The sequence below is a fragment of the Phragmites australis genome, chromosome 22 (assembly GCF_958298935.1).
Source record: "Phragmites australis chromosome 22, lpPhrAust1.1, whole genome shotgun sequence".
NCBI lineage: Eukaryota > Viridiplantae > Streptophyta > Magnoliopsida > Poales > Poaceae > Phragmites > Phragmites australis.
The window spans coordinates 22299497-22317233 of NC_084942.1; the positions used below are offsets into that span (position 1 = coordinate 22299497).

Sequence of the window (17737 nt, forward strand, 5' to 3'; positions counted from 1 at the left end):
CACTAATTAAGCAATCAAATGCAACCATCTTCATAGAGCGGCTATCCTAGACTCAATTTCAAAAATAAAAGAATTTAAATTTATTGAGTACTCTTAGTTGCTTCTCCTTTCGTTTCGACGGGCGTCAAACGTCATATGTCTTCTCAACTAAGACTTAAACCTGTTTATAACTTAGATAAACATATTAGTTCCTTAATCGTTTTGTCATCAATAAGCCAAAACCCACTTAGGGGGTCCAGATGCACTTTCAGTCTTACTGTCTAGAAGTACAAAGCTTCAAGAGTAACAATCACAGCGAATGCTCGAGGAAGAACTCAATGCTCAAGTAGCTTAATCTCACTCCAAACCCAAACTCACTAAATTTTGCAAACTTTGCACTAGAGGTGGTTGGAAGGACTTTGAATGCTCTTAGAATGCTCAAAGAGTCTAGAGTTCACCAGCAACAGCAAAAACATTTAATGCCATAGGGTGTGGGAGTATTTATAGCCCTCTCTAAAAAACTAGCCGTTACTGTTTTGTCAGACCTGACCGGAGTATCCGGTGAACACCGGAGTATCCTGCCCCAAATTCAAAAACGGCGTCAGAACGGTCACAGAACGTGTCAGAACTAGCCGTTACAATTCTGTTAAGTTACCGGAGTCTCCAGTCCTGACAGGGCTATCAAAAAAACTAAGTTCAGAGACTTGCCGGACCCTCCGGCCTCTCCAGGTACCGGAGTATCCGGTGAACACCGGAGACTCTAGTCTTTTTATCAAAAAGAATAAATGCTAACTGAGACACCCCTACCGGAGTCTCCCTCGGAGATTCTGGTTAAAATATTTTCTCCTACCAGAGTATCCGGTGAACACCGGAGACTCCGGTCTTTTTCAATAAAAATAAAGACTTAACCGATTGACCTCTGGTGGAGTCTCCCTCGGAGACTCCGGCCTTAAAACTCACCAACTACCAGAGTATCCGGTGAACACCGGAGACTCCGGTCTTTTTCAATAAAAAATAAATCAAAACCGAGCACTCTCTGCCGGAGTCTACCTCGGAGACTCCGGACAAAATACTGAGTACCGGAGTATCCGGTGAACACCGGAGACTCCGGACTCAGTAGACTTTGCAAAACTAACCTGGTGTCCGTAGGTGAGTGTGTCTCTCAACTTATTGGTTCTAAAGGATATCTTGAGCATTGAGACACTAATCCAGCAATCAAATACAACCCTCTTAATAGAGCGGGTATCCTAGACTTAATTTCAAAAATAAAAGAATTTAAATTCTATTGAGTACTCCTAGTTTCTTCTCCTTTCTTTTCGACGGGCGTCAAACGTCATATGTCTTCTCAAATTAGACTTGGACCTGTTTATGACTTGGATAAACATATTAGATCCTTAATCGTTTTGTCATCAATAATCCAAAACCCACTTATGAGGCCTAGATGCACTTTCACTAATGCATATGTTTTGAAGGAATTTAAATTTTTTAATTCACAATGATTGAATGACTTTTCTTGATCCCTCGTGAAATTCTATTGGTCGATCAAAGGACTTTTTTATCAAGATTAAAGATCTTCTAGTTCTAAGTGTCATAAGGTGATGAAGGACACTTAGAGTAGCTATAGGTCTCTTTTTTATCTTTTGACCATACTATAAAGGGGGGCTAAGTGTTGTAGCTTGAACTAGTTGAGTCTAAACATAGTTGGATGCACACTTGCGGAAATCTAGCACTAGGTAGCTCAAAGAAATCCATGGGTGAGAAGTTAGAAGTTAGAACTCAAAGTCGATTGAATTGAACGAGTTTCAAGAAGATTATTCTCACCGGATTGTCCGGTGTGAGAAGGATTTTACTCACTGGACTATTTGTCCTTTCTATGAAGACTTCAACTGAACTCACCGGATTGTCCGGTGATCTGAAGGACTCACATACCGGACTATTTAACCGAAGTATCATTTTTCTAGAGAAAATCAGAGTTGAACTGACCGGATTATCCGATGACTTAAAGGAGTCATCACCGGACTATTTAACAGAAGCTTGGTATTTTCGAAGGAAATAGAGTATAACTCATCGGACTATCTGGTAATGCTATATGGAAGAACACCAGAGTATTTTGCAACGGCTACTAACAACTGTCAAATCAGCATGTGGAAAAAGTTAACTCACCGGATTGCCGGTGTTAACAGAGGTGTGTGCACCGGATCATCCGGTGTTCACAGAAAAAAATAAGTGGTTGGACAACGGCTAGATTTGGACTTCTATCACTTGGTTTCATTCGTCTCTCTTGCAACCCAGAAGCATTCATACACATTGTGTATCATCTAGAGGCCAGGGAGAGCACTTGGAGTGATTTGCAACTTCTTAATTGAAGATTAAGGACTCCATTAGTGCTTCAATAGTAGTGATTGTGCATCTAGCTGTTGTTTTAGGTTTGATTGGGATCAAGTGAACCAATTAGCTTTTTACTCTTGGTGGTTGGCAACATCTAGCCAGTTGTGGAGATTGGAGGTGTTCTCAGTGAGCTCTTGTAGGTCTTGTAGGAGCACCGGGAAGTTTGTATACTTGGTTTGATGCCCGCTAATCCGGAGATGGAGAAGAGGCAATCACTAGTGAGCACTTGAGTCTCGGTGAGTCAAGGGGGAGCGACATCCTTGTGTGTATGCTCTAATGAGGATTAGTGGAGAGTGTCAACTCTTCGATACCTTGAAAAAAAATCAGTGTCCTCTTTCCCTACTCTTGTTACATTTAGTATTTTGCTTATAGCATTTCTTTCATGCTAAGTTTTAATTTCGCACTTTACTTATGTTCTATATGCTTGCATGTTTGTGCTTATCTTTTTAACTTGCTAGGTCGTCTAGTTGCTTTTATACATTCTAGGCTAAGTTTACTTCTTGTTCTAGAAATCGGTAGTTGGTTTAGTTTTTAATTAGTACCCTATTCACCCCCCTCCGCTAGGGCCATTAGATCCTTTCAACATGTATATCCCTATAATTTAAAACAGTGGCTCTACGGGTTGTGTTTGAAAACATATGATCAACATGATCAATGGTGTAGAACTTGTCTTCGTTGAAATCCTCGTCCGCTCCTTCTTCAAACTCTGGATCCTCTAGGTTTTCCTTGAACACGTCTTCCTCTAACAGACGCAATAAATGTCAAAAGTGCACACATAAACAATCAATCAAATGATTATATTAGAAACTAATTAAATTACAAAAATATGAAATTGACATGATTGGGTAGATCTCAAATTTAGATGAATATCGATGGAAGAATCGTCGAAAACGGAGTTAGGACGGAGGAGAAATGGGCTTTAGAAGTTTTGTCGGGAGAGAAAACCAGAAAAAGAAAAAAGAACAGAATATTCTTAGAATATTCCGATTTAGGTTTGGCTCAGCTCAGGATTGGCTTCGCGGCTCGGCTCGGATTGGCTTTGGAGGTGGTTCGGCTCGGCTAAAGGGCGGGTCCACCTGTCAGCGAGGGGAGAGAGATGATAAGGGAGAGGGAGAGGCGGACGGCTCGGGCGGATCGAGCAAAGAGAGAGAACGGGGAGGAGGGAGGCAATGGGGGAGACGGATGACGGTGGCAAGCCGGTGACAGATGGCAGTGACAGGCTCTGGCGAGCGGTAAAACATGGTGGCAGTGACCAAATCCGGCCCGGCCTGGCCTTAGGTATGGCTCTCGGGTGCGAAGGGAGAGAGAGGGGAAGAGCGGTGGAGCTCACCGGTGACAGGCTTCAGAGGCGGAGGTGGCAGTCGGCTTCGGTGGTGGCGCAGTGGGAGGGGAGGCGATGGAGAGGAGAGGTGGTGTTGTGCAGTGTGGAGGAGAGCGAGGAAGAGGGTACTGTTCCTTTTTATAGGGATCGACGGTATGGGCACGACGGCGGAGCGAGGGCACGAGAAGAGGCTCGGAGTTTGAGGGAGCGACACGAGATGCGAGGATTGCGTGCGACACAAGGCGATGGGATGGGCGGCGCGGCGTGGTACAAAACCCTGGTGCACACGGTGGCGAGCGGTGCCAGATCACGGGATGGGAGGGAGGGATTTCTGAGATTTTTTTTTAAGAGAAAACACGAGTGTGACAGTAGGATTCGGATGGTGACGATAACCGGACCGGGAGATAACCATAAACCCTTCCTCTCACATTTTTGTATCCCTCCTCCAACCTTTCGGCGCCGCTCTCCTACAAATCGCCCCCAACCCAACGCCACTCGCGAAATCAGCACAAAAGCCCAGTTCCAAATCGCAGGCAGCGGCAGCGGTAGCAGGAGTAGGGCGGGTCGAGATGGTTGGGACGGGCGGCGGCGCGGAGGAGGCGGTGTGGCGGTGGGTGGAGGCCGGCGGTGGGCGGCTGGTGCTGGACGGCGGGCTGGCGACGGAGCTGGAGGCCAACGGCGCCGACCTCAACGACCCGCTCTGGAGCGCCAAGTGCCTCCTCGACTCCCCGCACCTCATCCGCAAGGCAAGCAGCACCGCCATTCACCAACTCGAAACCCACCAATCTTCCTAAGAAGCCAGTTCGGCTGCCGTTTCTTAGGATTATTCGGCTCGTTCTACTTTTTGGTGATTCGTTCAATCTCTATTTCCTGTTCGTCGAGGAAAACTAAAGCACTCGGTGGTGTTCATCTTGAGTTCTTGACTCTTGATGCGGCCGTGTTTCGAAATAAAAAATCTTTTTTCCTTTCTCCTAGATTGGGAACAATTAGCAACGCACTCAGCTCGATAATTTAAGATTATGGTGGAGTTGGGAGTCACTTCTGATCAGTACTCACTAGCTTACAAGGAAGTAGGGAAGCGTTCTTTTCTTGGTCCGGGAATATTGGAAATGTCCTTCTAAAAAAAGGATTGGAATCGTCCCCACAGTTCCACTACAATAGGTTAGTGCTTAGTACCGAATTTGGTGAGCATTCAGGAACAAGTTTATGCCAGTTGCCGATTTTGAGCCTGTCTGTGACCAGCCCGAGCACCGACTGTTTGGCTGGAACGCAATAATGTGTTTGCTGGCCGGTCCAACTTGGCAAATGCCCAGGTCTGATCTAGATTGATCTTTAACTGAATCCTTGACTTTGGCATTCAGAAATCAGGACCCATGTTTGTGCTCGAATTGTGGAGGCTGGTCATGAGCATGCATGTTATGACCGGCAAGGTGTATAGCCGGCGCAACAAAGGTGGCTAGCAGCGCCCAGGGGAGAGTCCAGCACCTGCACTAGAGCATATCCAGTCGGCTAGGGGAATAGATTCATTTAAATTAGAATAATAGACAGAATAGAATCATTTAAATTAGAATAATAGACAGAATAGAATCATTTAAATTAGAGATTAAGGGTTAGAGATAGATTTAGTATGAATTAGAGATAGAGATAGATACTAGAGAGATATTGTGGGCCGGCTTGGATCATGTCTAGCTGGCTACATATAGGAGAGCACTCCCTGGCCAAACAGATCAATAAAGAATTCATCTTCCTCCTCATAAAGAATTCATCTTCCTCCTCTCTCATCTCTACCCCCCTCTCGGCTGCTCCTCTCTGCCTCTCTCTTTCTGATCTGTTCTCCTGGCGCCCTCCCTCTGCACCCTCTCTCTCTGCTCTCCCCCTCTACCGTGATTACCCCTCCCCCTCTACCGTGATTACCAAGGGGTAATCACGGCGCCTACCAGCAGGTCACTCAAGCCGATATCGGCTGTGAAGCACAGGTATTATCTGAGAAGGACAGGTTCTATCAATCCGCCTAATAGTGTTGTGTAAATTGCTTGGTGAAGGATAAGTTACTGTTAGGTGCAAACGTGCAATCTAAAAAAAATGGACCTAAAATTGCAGTTTCCTTTGTTCTTGATTTCTTGTGGTAATCAGTTGTTCACATCCCTTTTATATTCTTACCTAAAAGAATTGTAGCTCATTTACTTTGAAATTTTAATTTGAATAATTCTTCTTTCATATGTAAACAGCCATTTTCAAATTGTCACAGCATATTAATCTCCACATTTATTTGATGAAACAGGTCCATTTGGACTACCTAGAAGCTGGTGCAAACATTATAATCTCAGCGTCCTATCAGGTTTGAAGCTGTAGACACTGAATTTTCTAATTTCTGTGTGAGATTCATCTGTGGATGCCTGGATGGTGCTGACTGTCATCTTTGTTATTGCAGGCCACTATTCAAGGGTTTGAGTCGAAGGGTTTTTCAAAAGAACAAAGTGAAAACTTATTAACGAAGAGTGTTGAGATTGCACGTGAAGCGTGTGAGATTTTCCTGAACGGACATTCGAATCAATCCACTCCCATACAACATCCTATTCTGGTTGCAGCTTCTATAGGAAGTTATGGGGCTTATCTTGCTGATGGCTCTGAGTACAGGTATTTAGCTACTTAAGACAGCACACGTTTTCACATACTGCCTCTGGGCAATTACTTATGTTTTGCTGTAACTAGTGGGGAATATGGTGAAGCTGGCACACTAGAGTTCCTGAAAGATTTTCATCGACAAAGGCTTCGGGTTGTAGCAGAAGCAGGTCCTGATTTGATTGCTTTTGAAACAATCCCCAACAAATTGGAAGCTCAGGTCTACTATTTTGCAATGTGGATCTTTTGCCTTGCTTTTTGTACCACATTCTTGTGAAATAGCCTCTGATGATTGGCTATTGTGTCATTTAGGCATATGCTGAACTTCTCGAGGAATGTAACATAAATGTCCCTGCATGGTTTTCTTTCAACTCAAAAGACGGAGTTAATATTGTGAGTGGAGACTCATTAATTGAATGTGCTACTATTGCTGACAAATGTGGAAAGGTTGGTGCGGTTGGAATAAATTGCACGCCTCCAAGGTTTATTCATGGACTGATACTCTCCATTCGAAAGGTACCCATCACTTTAAACTTCTCTTAGTTATAAATGTATTGTTTCTCATAGGAATGGAAGTGTAATAGTGCATATTATGAATTCATGATTTGCGTACTTATTTTCCCTTGCATTGCTCAAATCATTCAACAATATTTGCTGTGCTGTACAGGCTGCAGTTCAATTTTTTTTATTAGCTGTGCTGCATTACTGCAGGTCACTGACAAGCCTATTCTGATATATCCCAACAGTGGAGAAAGATATGATGGTGAGAAAAAGGAGTGGGTGGTAAGTTCATCCAAGGCACTTAAACTGGTTCTTATAAAAACTTCTTTTGAACAAGCAAAATGTTAACCAAATACTTGATTCTATTTCTTTTCATAAATTTTTCCACATGCTGTTTAGGGTTTCATTCGACCCAAGGTAAAAAGGTAAATGCATGTAGGATAGATGAACCAACACAACATAAAAATATATACTTTCCATTGCTAGAAAAACTGTACTATTGCAGCTTAGCATGATCTACCAAAGAACAATTTCATCCTTTTCCGTTGATAACATGGTTGTTCAGTATAGCACTATATTTATTGTGGACGGCATATGATACAGGGGAAATATATTACTATATTCCTTTCCTTTTGAATTTATATGCATAGTTCAAGGGTCATTTTCTTATCTTGTGCTGTAAGCATTTCTTGTTACGTAAAAGCTGTCCTCTAGTATTTCTGACTAATATAGTTTGTCACAGTAAACCTGAGGTTGGTCTAAGCTCTCCAGGTTTTATTTTCTGTGCAGGAATCCACTGGTGTGTCAGATGGTGATTTTGTTTCGTATGTAAGTGAATGGTGCAAAGATGGGGCTGCCCTTATCGGGGGCTGCTGCAGGACAACTCCAAACACCATCAGGGCCATAAGTAGGACTCTTAACCAAGGCGACAAGGCGCGACAGTTTTCTGTGGCGTAGAGCTGTGCTCTCCTTTCAGATGCGCTTCTCCTGGTGGTACCTTGAGGTATATCCTGGAGATCCCTTAACCCGTGGCCTGATATACTGTTGCACAATGTTCTCCTGCAAATGAGATGGTTCTGCGCCTATGTTTCTAAATAACGGTGTATTTCTGAGTTCTGAATTTATCCTACTTGGAGGTACAGCTAGTGAAGGATAAGCAAGCAGCAACAATGACCGGTTCCTCTACTGAGTGAGCGAAACAACCTGCGGCAGAGTTCATGAAGCTTAGTAGCTATTAATATGAAGAGTTTAAGAATCTGTATGTTTTATTGATTGAGAGTTGCTCTGGAGATGTTTTCTTGCAATAAGCGCTTATGTCGTCTACGAACTGCGTTTGCTACACCGATATAAGCTTATTACATATTCTGTGTCAGCACTGGACTTCTGACGGTACTAGTAATTTCCAATCCACCATTACTCTTTTAAGTCTTCACAGGGTTACCACTGATTAAATTGTACGTTTTACACACAGAGGGATGCATATTATGATGCTCTAGAACAGCAGGATGCTCGTCCTATCCTTAGACTGCATTATGACATCGGTTGCTTTCTCCTGCAAGAGTAAATAAAGAGCACGAACTCAAACTCGAAAGGATCAAACTACATGACATCTAATCCTTGCACCTATTAATGATGAGCTCGACTCCATGCTTGAGTCTGACAGCTTGTAGCATGAATAGCTCATTGAGAGCATACTATGCCGGCGCGAGAATCTCATTGAGAGCTCGTAGCATGAATAGCTCGAGAATCCCACGAGGGAGTGAACCTGACATTCATAACAGAAGATATTGCAGTAACACCTACAAATAACTTGGTTTTAAAAAGGAACCATCGAAAGCGTCGATTGTGTCTCCATAACCCAGAAACAACAGTGTCTTGTCCATGAGAAACATGGCATGATTGTAGCTAATGGCAAACAGTTTGCAGCCCGAAAAGGGAGGGGAAGCACTCAGGAATAAATGCCTTCAAGACACTAGCATAGCTACAGTGAAATCAGCTAAACTGACTGTAGGCCCATCATTCAAGCCATGATCTTGGCCGATCTCATGTAAAGGCTGTCCACGACCTTTCCGACGTTCCCAATGGTTTCAAGTGTGGCAGGGAATATATCCTCCGTCTTGGGATCCTCGAAGATGATGAGGCAACCAGCACCCTGATCCAGGGTCCCTGCAAACTTCTTGTCAAGGATCATCTGAGATAGCTTCTTCTCAACATGGTCAATTGGCAGCTCAATCATCTCTGCTATGTGTGCGATCTCCACCCTCGAGTAGGGCTCAATCAACCTGCAGAGATTCTGCTCCAGGAGGGTATCATAAAGCGACGAGAGATGCCTGTGGACAATAGGATCTTCCTCCAGCTGGGCTCTGTAATCGCGAAGAGCAGTTTCAAAGTACTTCAGAGATCTCTTGGAGTAGGCATCTGCCACAGCTTTCATAGCATCAACATCAGGGCCCAGATACTTCAGGCCAGCCTTTGACGAGATTATTCCAGCAACATCATCAGCTTGGTTGACCATTATCTTGCACAGAAGCATGTACTTCAAGCTGAAGATGGCCTTAGGATCCTCCAGTGAATTAAAAGCTTCAAACGCTTCAAAGAAGTAGCTGTAAGCAGTCTTGTAATCCTTTTCTTCAGCATGAAGGATTCCGCTCTGCAGATCGATAGTGCCCTGCTGAGATGGTGGAACATAGATGGCATTGGCTGCAGTTCTTGCAGCAGTAAGAGAAGCTTTTGCCTTCGGCAAGTTTCTCAGAGAGAAATGGAGTTTGCTCTCCAGAAGGTCAATGTCCACAAGAAGCAACTTGTCGTCCAACCTCCTGACTTCCTTGATGAGACCAGAAAGGAGGGTCAGAGCTTCAGTATACTCCTGATTCTCTAAAAGAAGAGCCGCTAGCCTCGCTTCCACACGCTGCCTGAGGAAGGTACGCTTCTCTGCACGGGTCCATTCCACCATCTCCTTGCACAGTGAGATCTGAAGCTCAGATGTTCCAGGTATCTTGGCAACAGCATCAATGATGCCACGCACAATCTTCGCGGTCTTTGCCTTGGGAATCAACACGAAAAAAGGCCTGAGCTGGGTCAAAAGATTTCGGAGCTCCTCAGCTCTGTTTTCTTTTGTGAGGTAGTTTGTGAGATTCGTAATTGCAAGCTCTTTTGTTCTCAGTGCATCTGCACAAGAAGACGGGTCTTCAAGAACAGAGTAGAGGATTGAGATGGACTCGGAAGCATCCTTAGCCTCCTGAGCCTTGGCTATTGACTCAGTGGTAGCAGGAAGGTATGACGATTGCATTGAAGAAGACATGCTCACCCCCTACTGCAAGAGAGTTGATAACAAGTTATCAGAAAATAAAACAGGGCATGGCCAAAATGCGAGGGAAGATAAAAATTAATACATAGTACAGGGTGCTGAGGGATATGATATGTGCATCGGCACATGTACGAAACTAAAAAACAAGTCTACCCACGAAATATACAACTTCAACAGAACACTAGTAACCAGTTTCAACATCTGGATCTCTCATTGCGCCAAAAGCTAATAAAAATATAGAGCATATGGAACAGACAAGCATCCACGGAATATGGTTCCTTTAACCAACAAAAAAAGGGGCTTACGACCATTAGCTAAGTCAGATCCTGTGCATTCTTAAACAGCTGCACCACACTGCATATTCGAGCATAATCAAGAGAGACTACTTGTTTCTGCACAAAACATTGATGGTCATGGGCTCATAGCACAAATCACAAGCACATTATTTCGCCTTAGAACAAAAAATAGGGAACTTCATCCAAAATCATTACAAGACACTTATATGTTAAAGTTTGCAACAGTATGTTAAATAAGTTTCTCACAAACAATAAGTTCTGCTGTGGAAAGCAGTAGAGTGCTACGCACATAAAACTAAACAGTTACATCCCTCTGTAAAGCTACACACATGAGGAACAGTACTTCACCAATTTGGCGAAATCCCAGCTGTCCTCTACAATCTCCTCTGGTGAAGGTGGCTCCTTAAACTAACGAGCCTACGAACAAACTAAGCGTGAAGGGAGGATCCTGTACTCAGGGCAAGAGGACGAATCCTGCACAGGTTGGGCCAAAAAGAACCTGTTTTTGCTAACGTGCCTACGGATTCTAAAATAGCTACGGCACACCGCATAATCAAGAGAGACATCTTGTTTTTGCATAAAATATTGATGGTCATAGGCACATGGCACAAAATAGCAAGCATATATTTTGCCTCAGAACCAAAAATAGAGAGTTTCATCCACAAAATCATTACAAGACTCATATACTTTGCCCCCTCGGAAAACTTGACCACCGACATGGGTGATAGTGACAGGAATACCCCATTCAGGCCACAAGGTAACACCCAGAGGACATATTGCGTAAAAAACTCTATATGTTAAAGTTTGCAACGGTATGTTAAAGAAGTTGCTTACAAACAAGAAGTTCCACTATGGAAAGCAGTAAAGTGCTACGCCCCATAAAACTAAACATTTAAATCGCTCTGTAAAGCTAGGTACCAGAGGAACAGTTCTTCACCAATTTGGGGAAGCCCAATGCATCCTCAATGATCTCCTCACCTAAAGGTGTTTCCTTCAACTAACGAGCTAACGAACAAACCAAACGCGAAGGGAGGATCCTGTGCTCAGGGCAAGGGCACGAATCCTGCAAAGGGTGGGCCAAAAGGGCGTTCTGCCTACCGATTGTGGAGAGGTAGCGTACTCAACTAAAGCGGACTGACGGATCGATTGGTAGGCCAAGCGCAACAAACAAATCTGCAATTAACCGGAGGGGGGATTGGGATCTGATTCCACTGCTCGCGGCGAAGAAAATAACAGATCCCGTAGAACAAACAACAATCCACGAAAGCAAGCTAGGGTTCCGTTTGTCCATACCAACGGAAGAAGAGCAAGATGGATCTCCACGCCGCGCCGCGCCGCGCAAGGTCAGTTGAGTTTCACAAGTGGAGAGGAGGAGGACGATGAGAAGAAGGCGGCCGGCGTGCGTCGCTTCGGCGGAAGGCGGCCGGCCCAGCAACAGCAAGCGTGAGGGTTCGGCTTCTAGATGCGGGCGGGTATCCCGTAGCCTGGTTCGGTTTGGGATATTATTTGGTGTTCTAGAAGGAAAAGGAAAGGCTTTCTTGTTTCAAAAGAAAGAAAGGAAAGGATTTTCAATTTTTCATAGGTTGAGAATGAACATTTCAATTGGAATTATGTCCGGTTCAGGTAATTTTCGGCTTGCCACTTTGTCTGGGACTAGCAACTACACACGTATTTTACACACATAAAATCAATCTAGGATGTAGCAATTCAAAAAAAATATAGCATAACAAAAGAGATATTTATATACACAAAATTCAAAATATGATCATGTAATTTTAGAATGAGAATAACAAATACCTGAGTAGAAGGATAGAGAGGACATGTTATCCAATATTGGTCATTCGTAGTAATGTTGTAATGAGGATCAAGATGGTGATCGATTTGTGAGGATATAAAAATAATTCTTGCATAGTAACTGGGTGCAAAGATAGCGTGACAGAGACGACTTCTAAGGTAGACGGCGGTGGAGATGACACGTGGGCGACGACACACCATCTATAGAAAGCTAGTATTGTAGGCGAAATGCGGGAGGTGACACACCCTCTAGAGAAACCCGACGGTTAATTTATGGAAGGAAAATATTGTACATCTAGGTATGAAAAGTAAATAATAAGATATTGAATGTATTTTTGGAATGTATGAAAGACAAATATTGAATGTTTAAATATGGAAAAAAAAGGAGATTAAATGTATTTTTGGAAGTAGGCACGAGTCCAATTTTACACGGTGATCGTTTGGTCACCTCAGCTGGATAGTGCAGATCGATCAGATCTACCACAATGATGAGAGAATTTGGTCTGATCTTTCGACATGTAATGATAAGTTGATTTGTGAAGACTCAACGTTGACGATCCAAGGCTTCCGATCAGAACTGAACGCAACCCTCGCAATCGTTACACCATGGCTCCGTTGGTTATCAACCACGCACAAACACGGCTGACCTCGCCAATAAGATTGATCCCTGCATGCGAATCGAGAACATAAGCAAGAACCTAGAAGATTGCAATCTAAAATTACGAATAATATTAAGCACACAATAAAGCAGGGTTCCACAAACCAAAATAGCAGCCTAGTCAGTCTGGTACAGAAGAGAATATCTCGCAAGCAATGTATGTAGATGCAATCTAAGCAAAACCGCGTTTCTAATGGCGGTGGCACAAATTATATAAGAGAACGGGTGGCGGTGACCGTGGAGGAGGAGGCGGCCAAGGGGGTGGACGTACTAGGGCACCCCTTGGGCATCCTCCTGATGGTGGGAGCGCACAGCAACTTGGGCCTAGATCACAAGCAAAATTACAATGTCCATTGCCTGATAAAAGGTGATGTAACACCTAGCAGAAACTGTTAGACTGATCTCTCACTAATTAAGCCCAATGGCTTAATTAGAACCTTGACCCACGCCCTGATCGGGGGCGTCCAGCCCATTTTGGCTGGTGGGCCCCCGTCGCCAGCGCTCGGCACCGCGCCGCTAGTCACCCCACCGACACCTAAACCCTAACCGATCTAGAGGAGAGGGCGCTGTGCCGACGGGAAGCTCCACCTGGCCCTCTGCGTCACGCCCTGGACTACGTGCGCCTACGTCACCATCGTCGGACGCCGGCGAGCCCTTCTGCCCCGACCGTCGCTGCCCTAGCGCAGAGCTCCACCGACGAAGCAGAGATGGCGGGTTCTAGCAACCCTACTCCAACCACTGGAGTCTCAGGTATGAACCCATCCATCTCCCCCCTCTCTCCCTTCTACTCTCGGTAGTGCGGTCATCAGGTTGTTGAAGATGAACATCACATTGCTCACAATGGTATCAGAGCCCACAACCAAACCCTAACCCTAACAGTTCATCTTCGACTAGAAGGGGGGGGATGTCTCACCTCTTCTGGCCGTAGATCACCGCCGTGGGCGGCAGAGTACTCGCACCGCCGCTCGACGGCGTGCGGCACAGAGCCGAGCCCCTCGCGCCTCCTCCGCGGGCTCAAGGGGTCAGGCACCACCGTGAAGCCACTCGACGGCGGCGCGCTCACCCCTAGGGGAGCGCGCACGCCGGCGAGGAGCCTCGCGGCGGCACCGTCTCTCCTCTCCGGCGCCGGTCGCCGCGGATCGCCTCGGTCGCCACCGTGTCGCCGCTCGGTCTCGCGAGAGAGAGAGGAGATCGAATGGGTTAGGGTTAGGGCGAGGGGCGCGGCGACGTCGGGTTTTGTTCGGCCGAGATCGCCGCTGCGCCGTCCGATCCAAATGAATGGCTGAGATCGACGCGGGCGGGCGCGGGGGCGCGCTGACGGGCCGAATTGGCGACCCAGGCCCAGGTTGCGGCCTGGGCGCGCGTCGGCCGTCGCGGGCGCGTCCGCCGCGGGCCGCTAGCGGGCCAAATCTCCGGCCGGGCCGAAAGTGAAATGGATGGGCTGTAAAGGCCGAAATGGCGTTTTCAACAGTATAAAAGTATCTATACTGTTTAGCATTTTCCAGAAAGTATTTAAATTGAAATATTGGTGTGATTTTTATGCAAAAAAATTTATCCAACGATAATTTTGCCCAGAAAATTATAAAGTCTAGAAATAATTCTGGAAAAATAGTATAAAGTATTTAAAATTGTTTTCCGCTGCGTATTTTCATTATTAAATTCAAACCAACGGGAGAATTTAATTCTGGAAATGAAAATGATGATTATTATTATAATTTTGTTATTATTCTGACCAACGTTGATTAATAGCAATATTATAATAATATTAATGTATAATCTCATGTATTAATTCTATTTCTGCCCAACGGTGATATAGAATTAGTGCAGGGAACAGTTGTATGTTTTGATTTTAACCAACGTTGCAATCAAGGCATGCAATTGTGGTGTCATTTCATGTTCTCACATTATTTGAATTGTATTTTCAGGAGGGTACAACTTGATGGGTTGTATCAATGAGATTCCAACTCTGAAAGGTGACGACTATTCAGAATGGAAAAAGAAGATCGACCTAGCCTTCATCTTGGCTGAGGTTGATTGGGTAGTCACCACACCGTGTCCTACAGATCCTGTGGCACCGGTGAGGGAGACAAACGAGGCTGATGCCGCTTGGGCAACCAGAGATAGGGATTATCAATCCCAAAAGATGGCCTATGACCTTGAGCATAGGAAGTGGGTCACTGCCAACAAGAAATGTTTGGCAGTGATAAAGAACACGATTGAGCCTGCTATTGTGGGTTCGATCCCAGAGTGTGACACTGTCACTGAGTACCTGAACAGAATAAAGAGTCAGTTTACTGGCTCTTCAAAGATTTATGCTACCCAGCTGATAAAGCAGCTGGTAACAGAAAGATACTCAGGTGGAGGCAGTGGCATAAGAGAGCACATACTGAGGATGAGCAACTTGGCATCCAAGCTCAAACCAATGGATCTGGCTCTAAAGGATGAGTTCCTTATCCATTTGATTTTTGCTTCTTTGCCAAAAGAGTTTGATACATTTGTTGTGAACTACAACATACAGCCCGAGAAGTGGGATTTAGAGAAGCTCATTGCTATGTGTGTGCAAGAAGAGGAAAGGATAAAAGCTTCACATGGTGGTTCCATCAACTATGTGAAAGAGAATAACAAGGAAAAGAATTTCGATGCCAACTCTCCAAAGGGCAAGGGCAAAGGCCCCATGCAGCATCAACAAAAGAAATTCACAGTGGAGAAAGATCAGTGTCTTCATTGCAAGAAAACGGGGCATTACAAGAAAGACTGTCCCGAATTCTTGAAAATGATAATGGCAAAGAAAGGTGAGAACATTATTACGTTCATAAATGAAATCCTGTATGTGAGTTATTCGAAATCTACATGGTGGATTGACTCAGGAGCAACTGTTCATGTTGCAAACTCATTACAGGGATTCCGTTCGACGAGGACTACGCAAAGAAGCGAAAGACACGTTAAAGTCGCAAATGGAGTCCAAGCAGATGTTGAAGCCGTTGGCGACCTTCCTCTGGAGCTTGCTGATGGATTCACATTAATTCTTAGAGATGTGCTTTATGTTCCCTCTTTACAGAGGAATTTGATTAGTGTTTCATGTTTGGACAATGATGGATATGATTGCCATTTTGGAAATGGCAAATGTAAGATAACATTCAATAATGCATGTGTTGGGATTGCTATCTTACAAAATGAGTTATATTTGTTATCACTACGTGATGAAGTAAATGTTATATGTGATAGTGAAAACGTATCCTCGTCTGCGGATGTAAACAGAAAACGAAAGCGAACTCAAGATGCGTCGTCGAAATTATGGCACTGTCGTTTAGGCCATATTTCGAGGGGGAGAATAGAGAGACTAGTAAAGAATGATATTCTTCCTCCATTAGAGTTCGCAGACTTAGAGCAATGCAGAGATTGCATAAAAGGAAAATATGTAAAGAAAATTAAGAAAAATACCAAACGAAGCACAGGAATATTAGAAATAATCCACACAGACATATGTGGTCCATTTCCTGTGAAAAGTGTGGATGGTTTTGACTCGTTCATAACATTCACAGATGATTACTCCCGTTTTGGCTATATTTATCCAATTAAAGAAAGAACAGAAGCATTGGATAAATTTAAGATATTCAAAGCAGAAGTTGAGAACCAACACAGTTTAAAGATTAAGATAGTCAGATCTGACCGTGGAGGGGAGTACTACGGTCGTCATACCCCGTATGGACAGATTCCTGGACCTTTTGCAAGGTTCTTACAAGAAAATGGAATAGTAGCCCAGTATTCGACACCGGGCGAGCCTCAGCAAAATGGAGTAGCTGAAAGGCGTAACCGTACCCTGATGGATATGGTGCGTAGTATGATGAGTTACTCATCCCTACCATTGGGTCTATGGATAGAAGCATTAAAGACAGCAATCCATATTCTCAATAGAGTACCAAGTAAATCGGTGCCCAAGACACCGTATGAGTTGTGGACAGGGAGAGTACCCTCACTAAAGCATTTACGTGTGTGGGGGAGCCCAGCTGAGGCCAAGGTGTTTAACCCAAACATTGGGAAGCTAGATCCCAAAACAGTTAGTTGCCATTTCATTGGCTATCCTGAAAGATCGAAAGGTTATCGTTTCTACTGCCCTGATAGACATACAAAGTTTGTGGAAACGAGACACGCAATCTTCCTAGAAGATGAGATGATGAGGGGGAGCGTGGTAGCTCGAGAGTTTGACCTTAAGGAGAAGCGGGAATATGTGCCCACTCCGTTGACTCATGAGCCATTCTTCTCACTACCCGTTGTAGCTGCACCGACAGTGGAAGACACTGTGATGCAAGCACCTGTGGTTGTCCCTCCTGTGGCAACAACGAATGAAGATGTGGAACCTGTGCTTCAGGAACCCATGGAAGCTATTGCCACAGATCAAGGGGAGCAACAACAGCCTCAACTTGAAAATGTTCCAAATGTGGAGGCTCCTAGAAGGTCTCAAAGAGTGAGAAGATCAGCTATCCCTGACGATTATAAAGTGTATAACATCGAAGAGTTTCAAATGGAAGGTGATCCTACCTCGTTTGAAGAAGCCATGAGAAGCGAACACTCATCCAAGTGGCTTGAGGCCATGGAAGATGAGATAAGATCAATGAGTGCCAACAAGGTTTGGGACTTAGAGGTAATTCCTAAAGGAGCCAAAACAGTGGGCTGCAAATGGGTCTACAAAATAAAATATGACTCCCAAGGGAATATAGAAAAGTATAAAGCGCGACTTGTGGCAAAAGGCTTTACGCAAAGAGAAGGGATTGATTACAATGAGACCTTTTCTCCAGTCTCATGTAAAGATTCCTTCAGAATCATAATGGCGCTGGTAGCCCACTATGATTTAGACTTGCATCAAATGGATG

The 17737-nt window shown here is 44.5% G+C and overlaps 2 protein-coding genes and 1 long non-coding RNA gene across 6 annotated transcripts; 2 read left to right on the forward strand and 1 right to left on the reverse strand.

Moving 5' to 3' along the window:
* The first annotated feature begins 4096 nt into the window (after window positions 1–4096).
* On the forward strand, window positions 4097–8183 carry LOC133905313 (homocysteine S-methyltransferase 3-like). 3 transcript variants are annotated; one of them, XM_062347073.1, is made up of 8 exons: window positions 4097–4434; window positions 5970–6026; window positions 6120–6325; window positions 6401–6530; window positions 6623–6826; window positions 7022–7093; window positions 7601–7814; window positions 7948–8183. In XM_062347073.1, the coding sequence occupies exons 1-7, from the start codon at window positions 4258–4260 to the stop codon at window positions 7766–7768; spliced, it is 1014 nt and encodes a 337-aa protein (XP_062203057.1). In that variant the 5' UTR covers window positions 4097–4257; the 3' UTR covers window positions 7769–7814; window positions 7948–8183. The 3 variants fall into 3 exon arrangements, with proteins under 3 accessions (XP_062203057.1, XP_062203058.1, XP_062203056.1); XM_062347074.1 differs by having other exon boundaries at window positions 7958–8183; XM_062347072.1 differs by having other exon boundaries at window positions 7601–8183.
* A 434-nt stretch (window positions 8184–8617) lies between these two features.
* Window positions 8618–11916, reverse strand: LOC133905312 (26S proteasome non-ATPase regulatory subunit 11 homolog). 2 transcript variants are annotated; one of them, XM_062347071.1, is made up of 2 exons: window positions 11708–11916; window positions 8618–10121 (listed from the first exon to the last, which is right to left on the reverse strand). In XM_062347071.1, the coding sequence occupies exon 2, from the start codon at window positions 10110–10112 to the stop codon at window positions 8832–8834; it is 1281 nt and encodes a 426-aa protein (XP_062203055.1). In that variant the 5' UTR covers window positions 10113–10121; window positions 11708–11916; the 3' UTR covers window positions 8618–8831. The 2 variants fall into 2 exon arrangements, with proteins under 2 accessions (XP_062203055.1, XP_062203054.1); XM_062347070.1 differs by having other exon boundaries at window positions 8618–10124; window positions 11708–11915.
* Window positions 11917–15603: 3687 nt separating this feature from the next.
* Window positions 15604–16043, forward strand: LOC133904273 (uncharacterized). Its single transcript, XR_009907445.1, has 2 exons — window positions 15604–15658; window positions 15766–16043. It is a non-coding gene; the product is annotated as an uncharacterized LOC133904273 (long non-coding RNA).
* Window positions 16044–17737: the final 1694 nt, after the last annotated feature.

Coding starts and splice junctions, on each gene's coding strand:
- LOC133905313 (XM_062347072.1), top strand. CDS start 4,258: ATGGTTGGGACGGGCGGCGGCGCGGAGGAGGCGGTGTGGCGGTGGGTG. Junction 6,027..6,119: donor TAATCTCAGCGTCCTATCAG/GTTTGAAGCTGT, acceptor TTGTTATTGCAG/GCCACTATTCAAGGGTTTGA. Junction 6,827..7,021: donor TGATACTCTCCATTCGAAAG/GTACCCATCACT, acceptor GCATTACTGCAG/GTCACTGACAAGCCTATTCT.
- LOC133905312 (XM_062347071.1), bottom strand. CDS start 10,112: ATGTCTTCTTCAATGCAATCGTCATACCTTCCTGCTACCACTGAGTCA.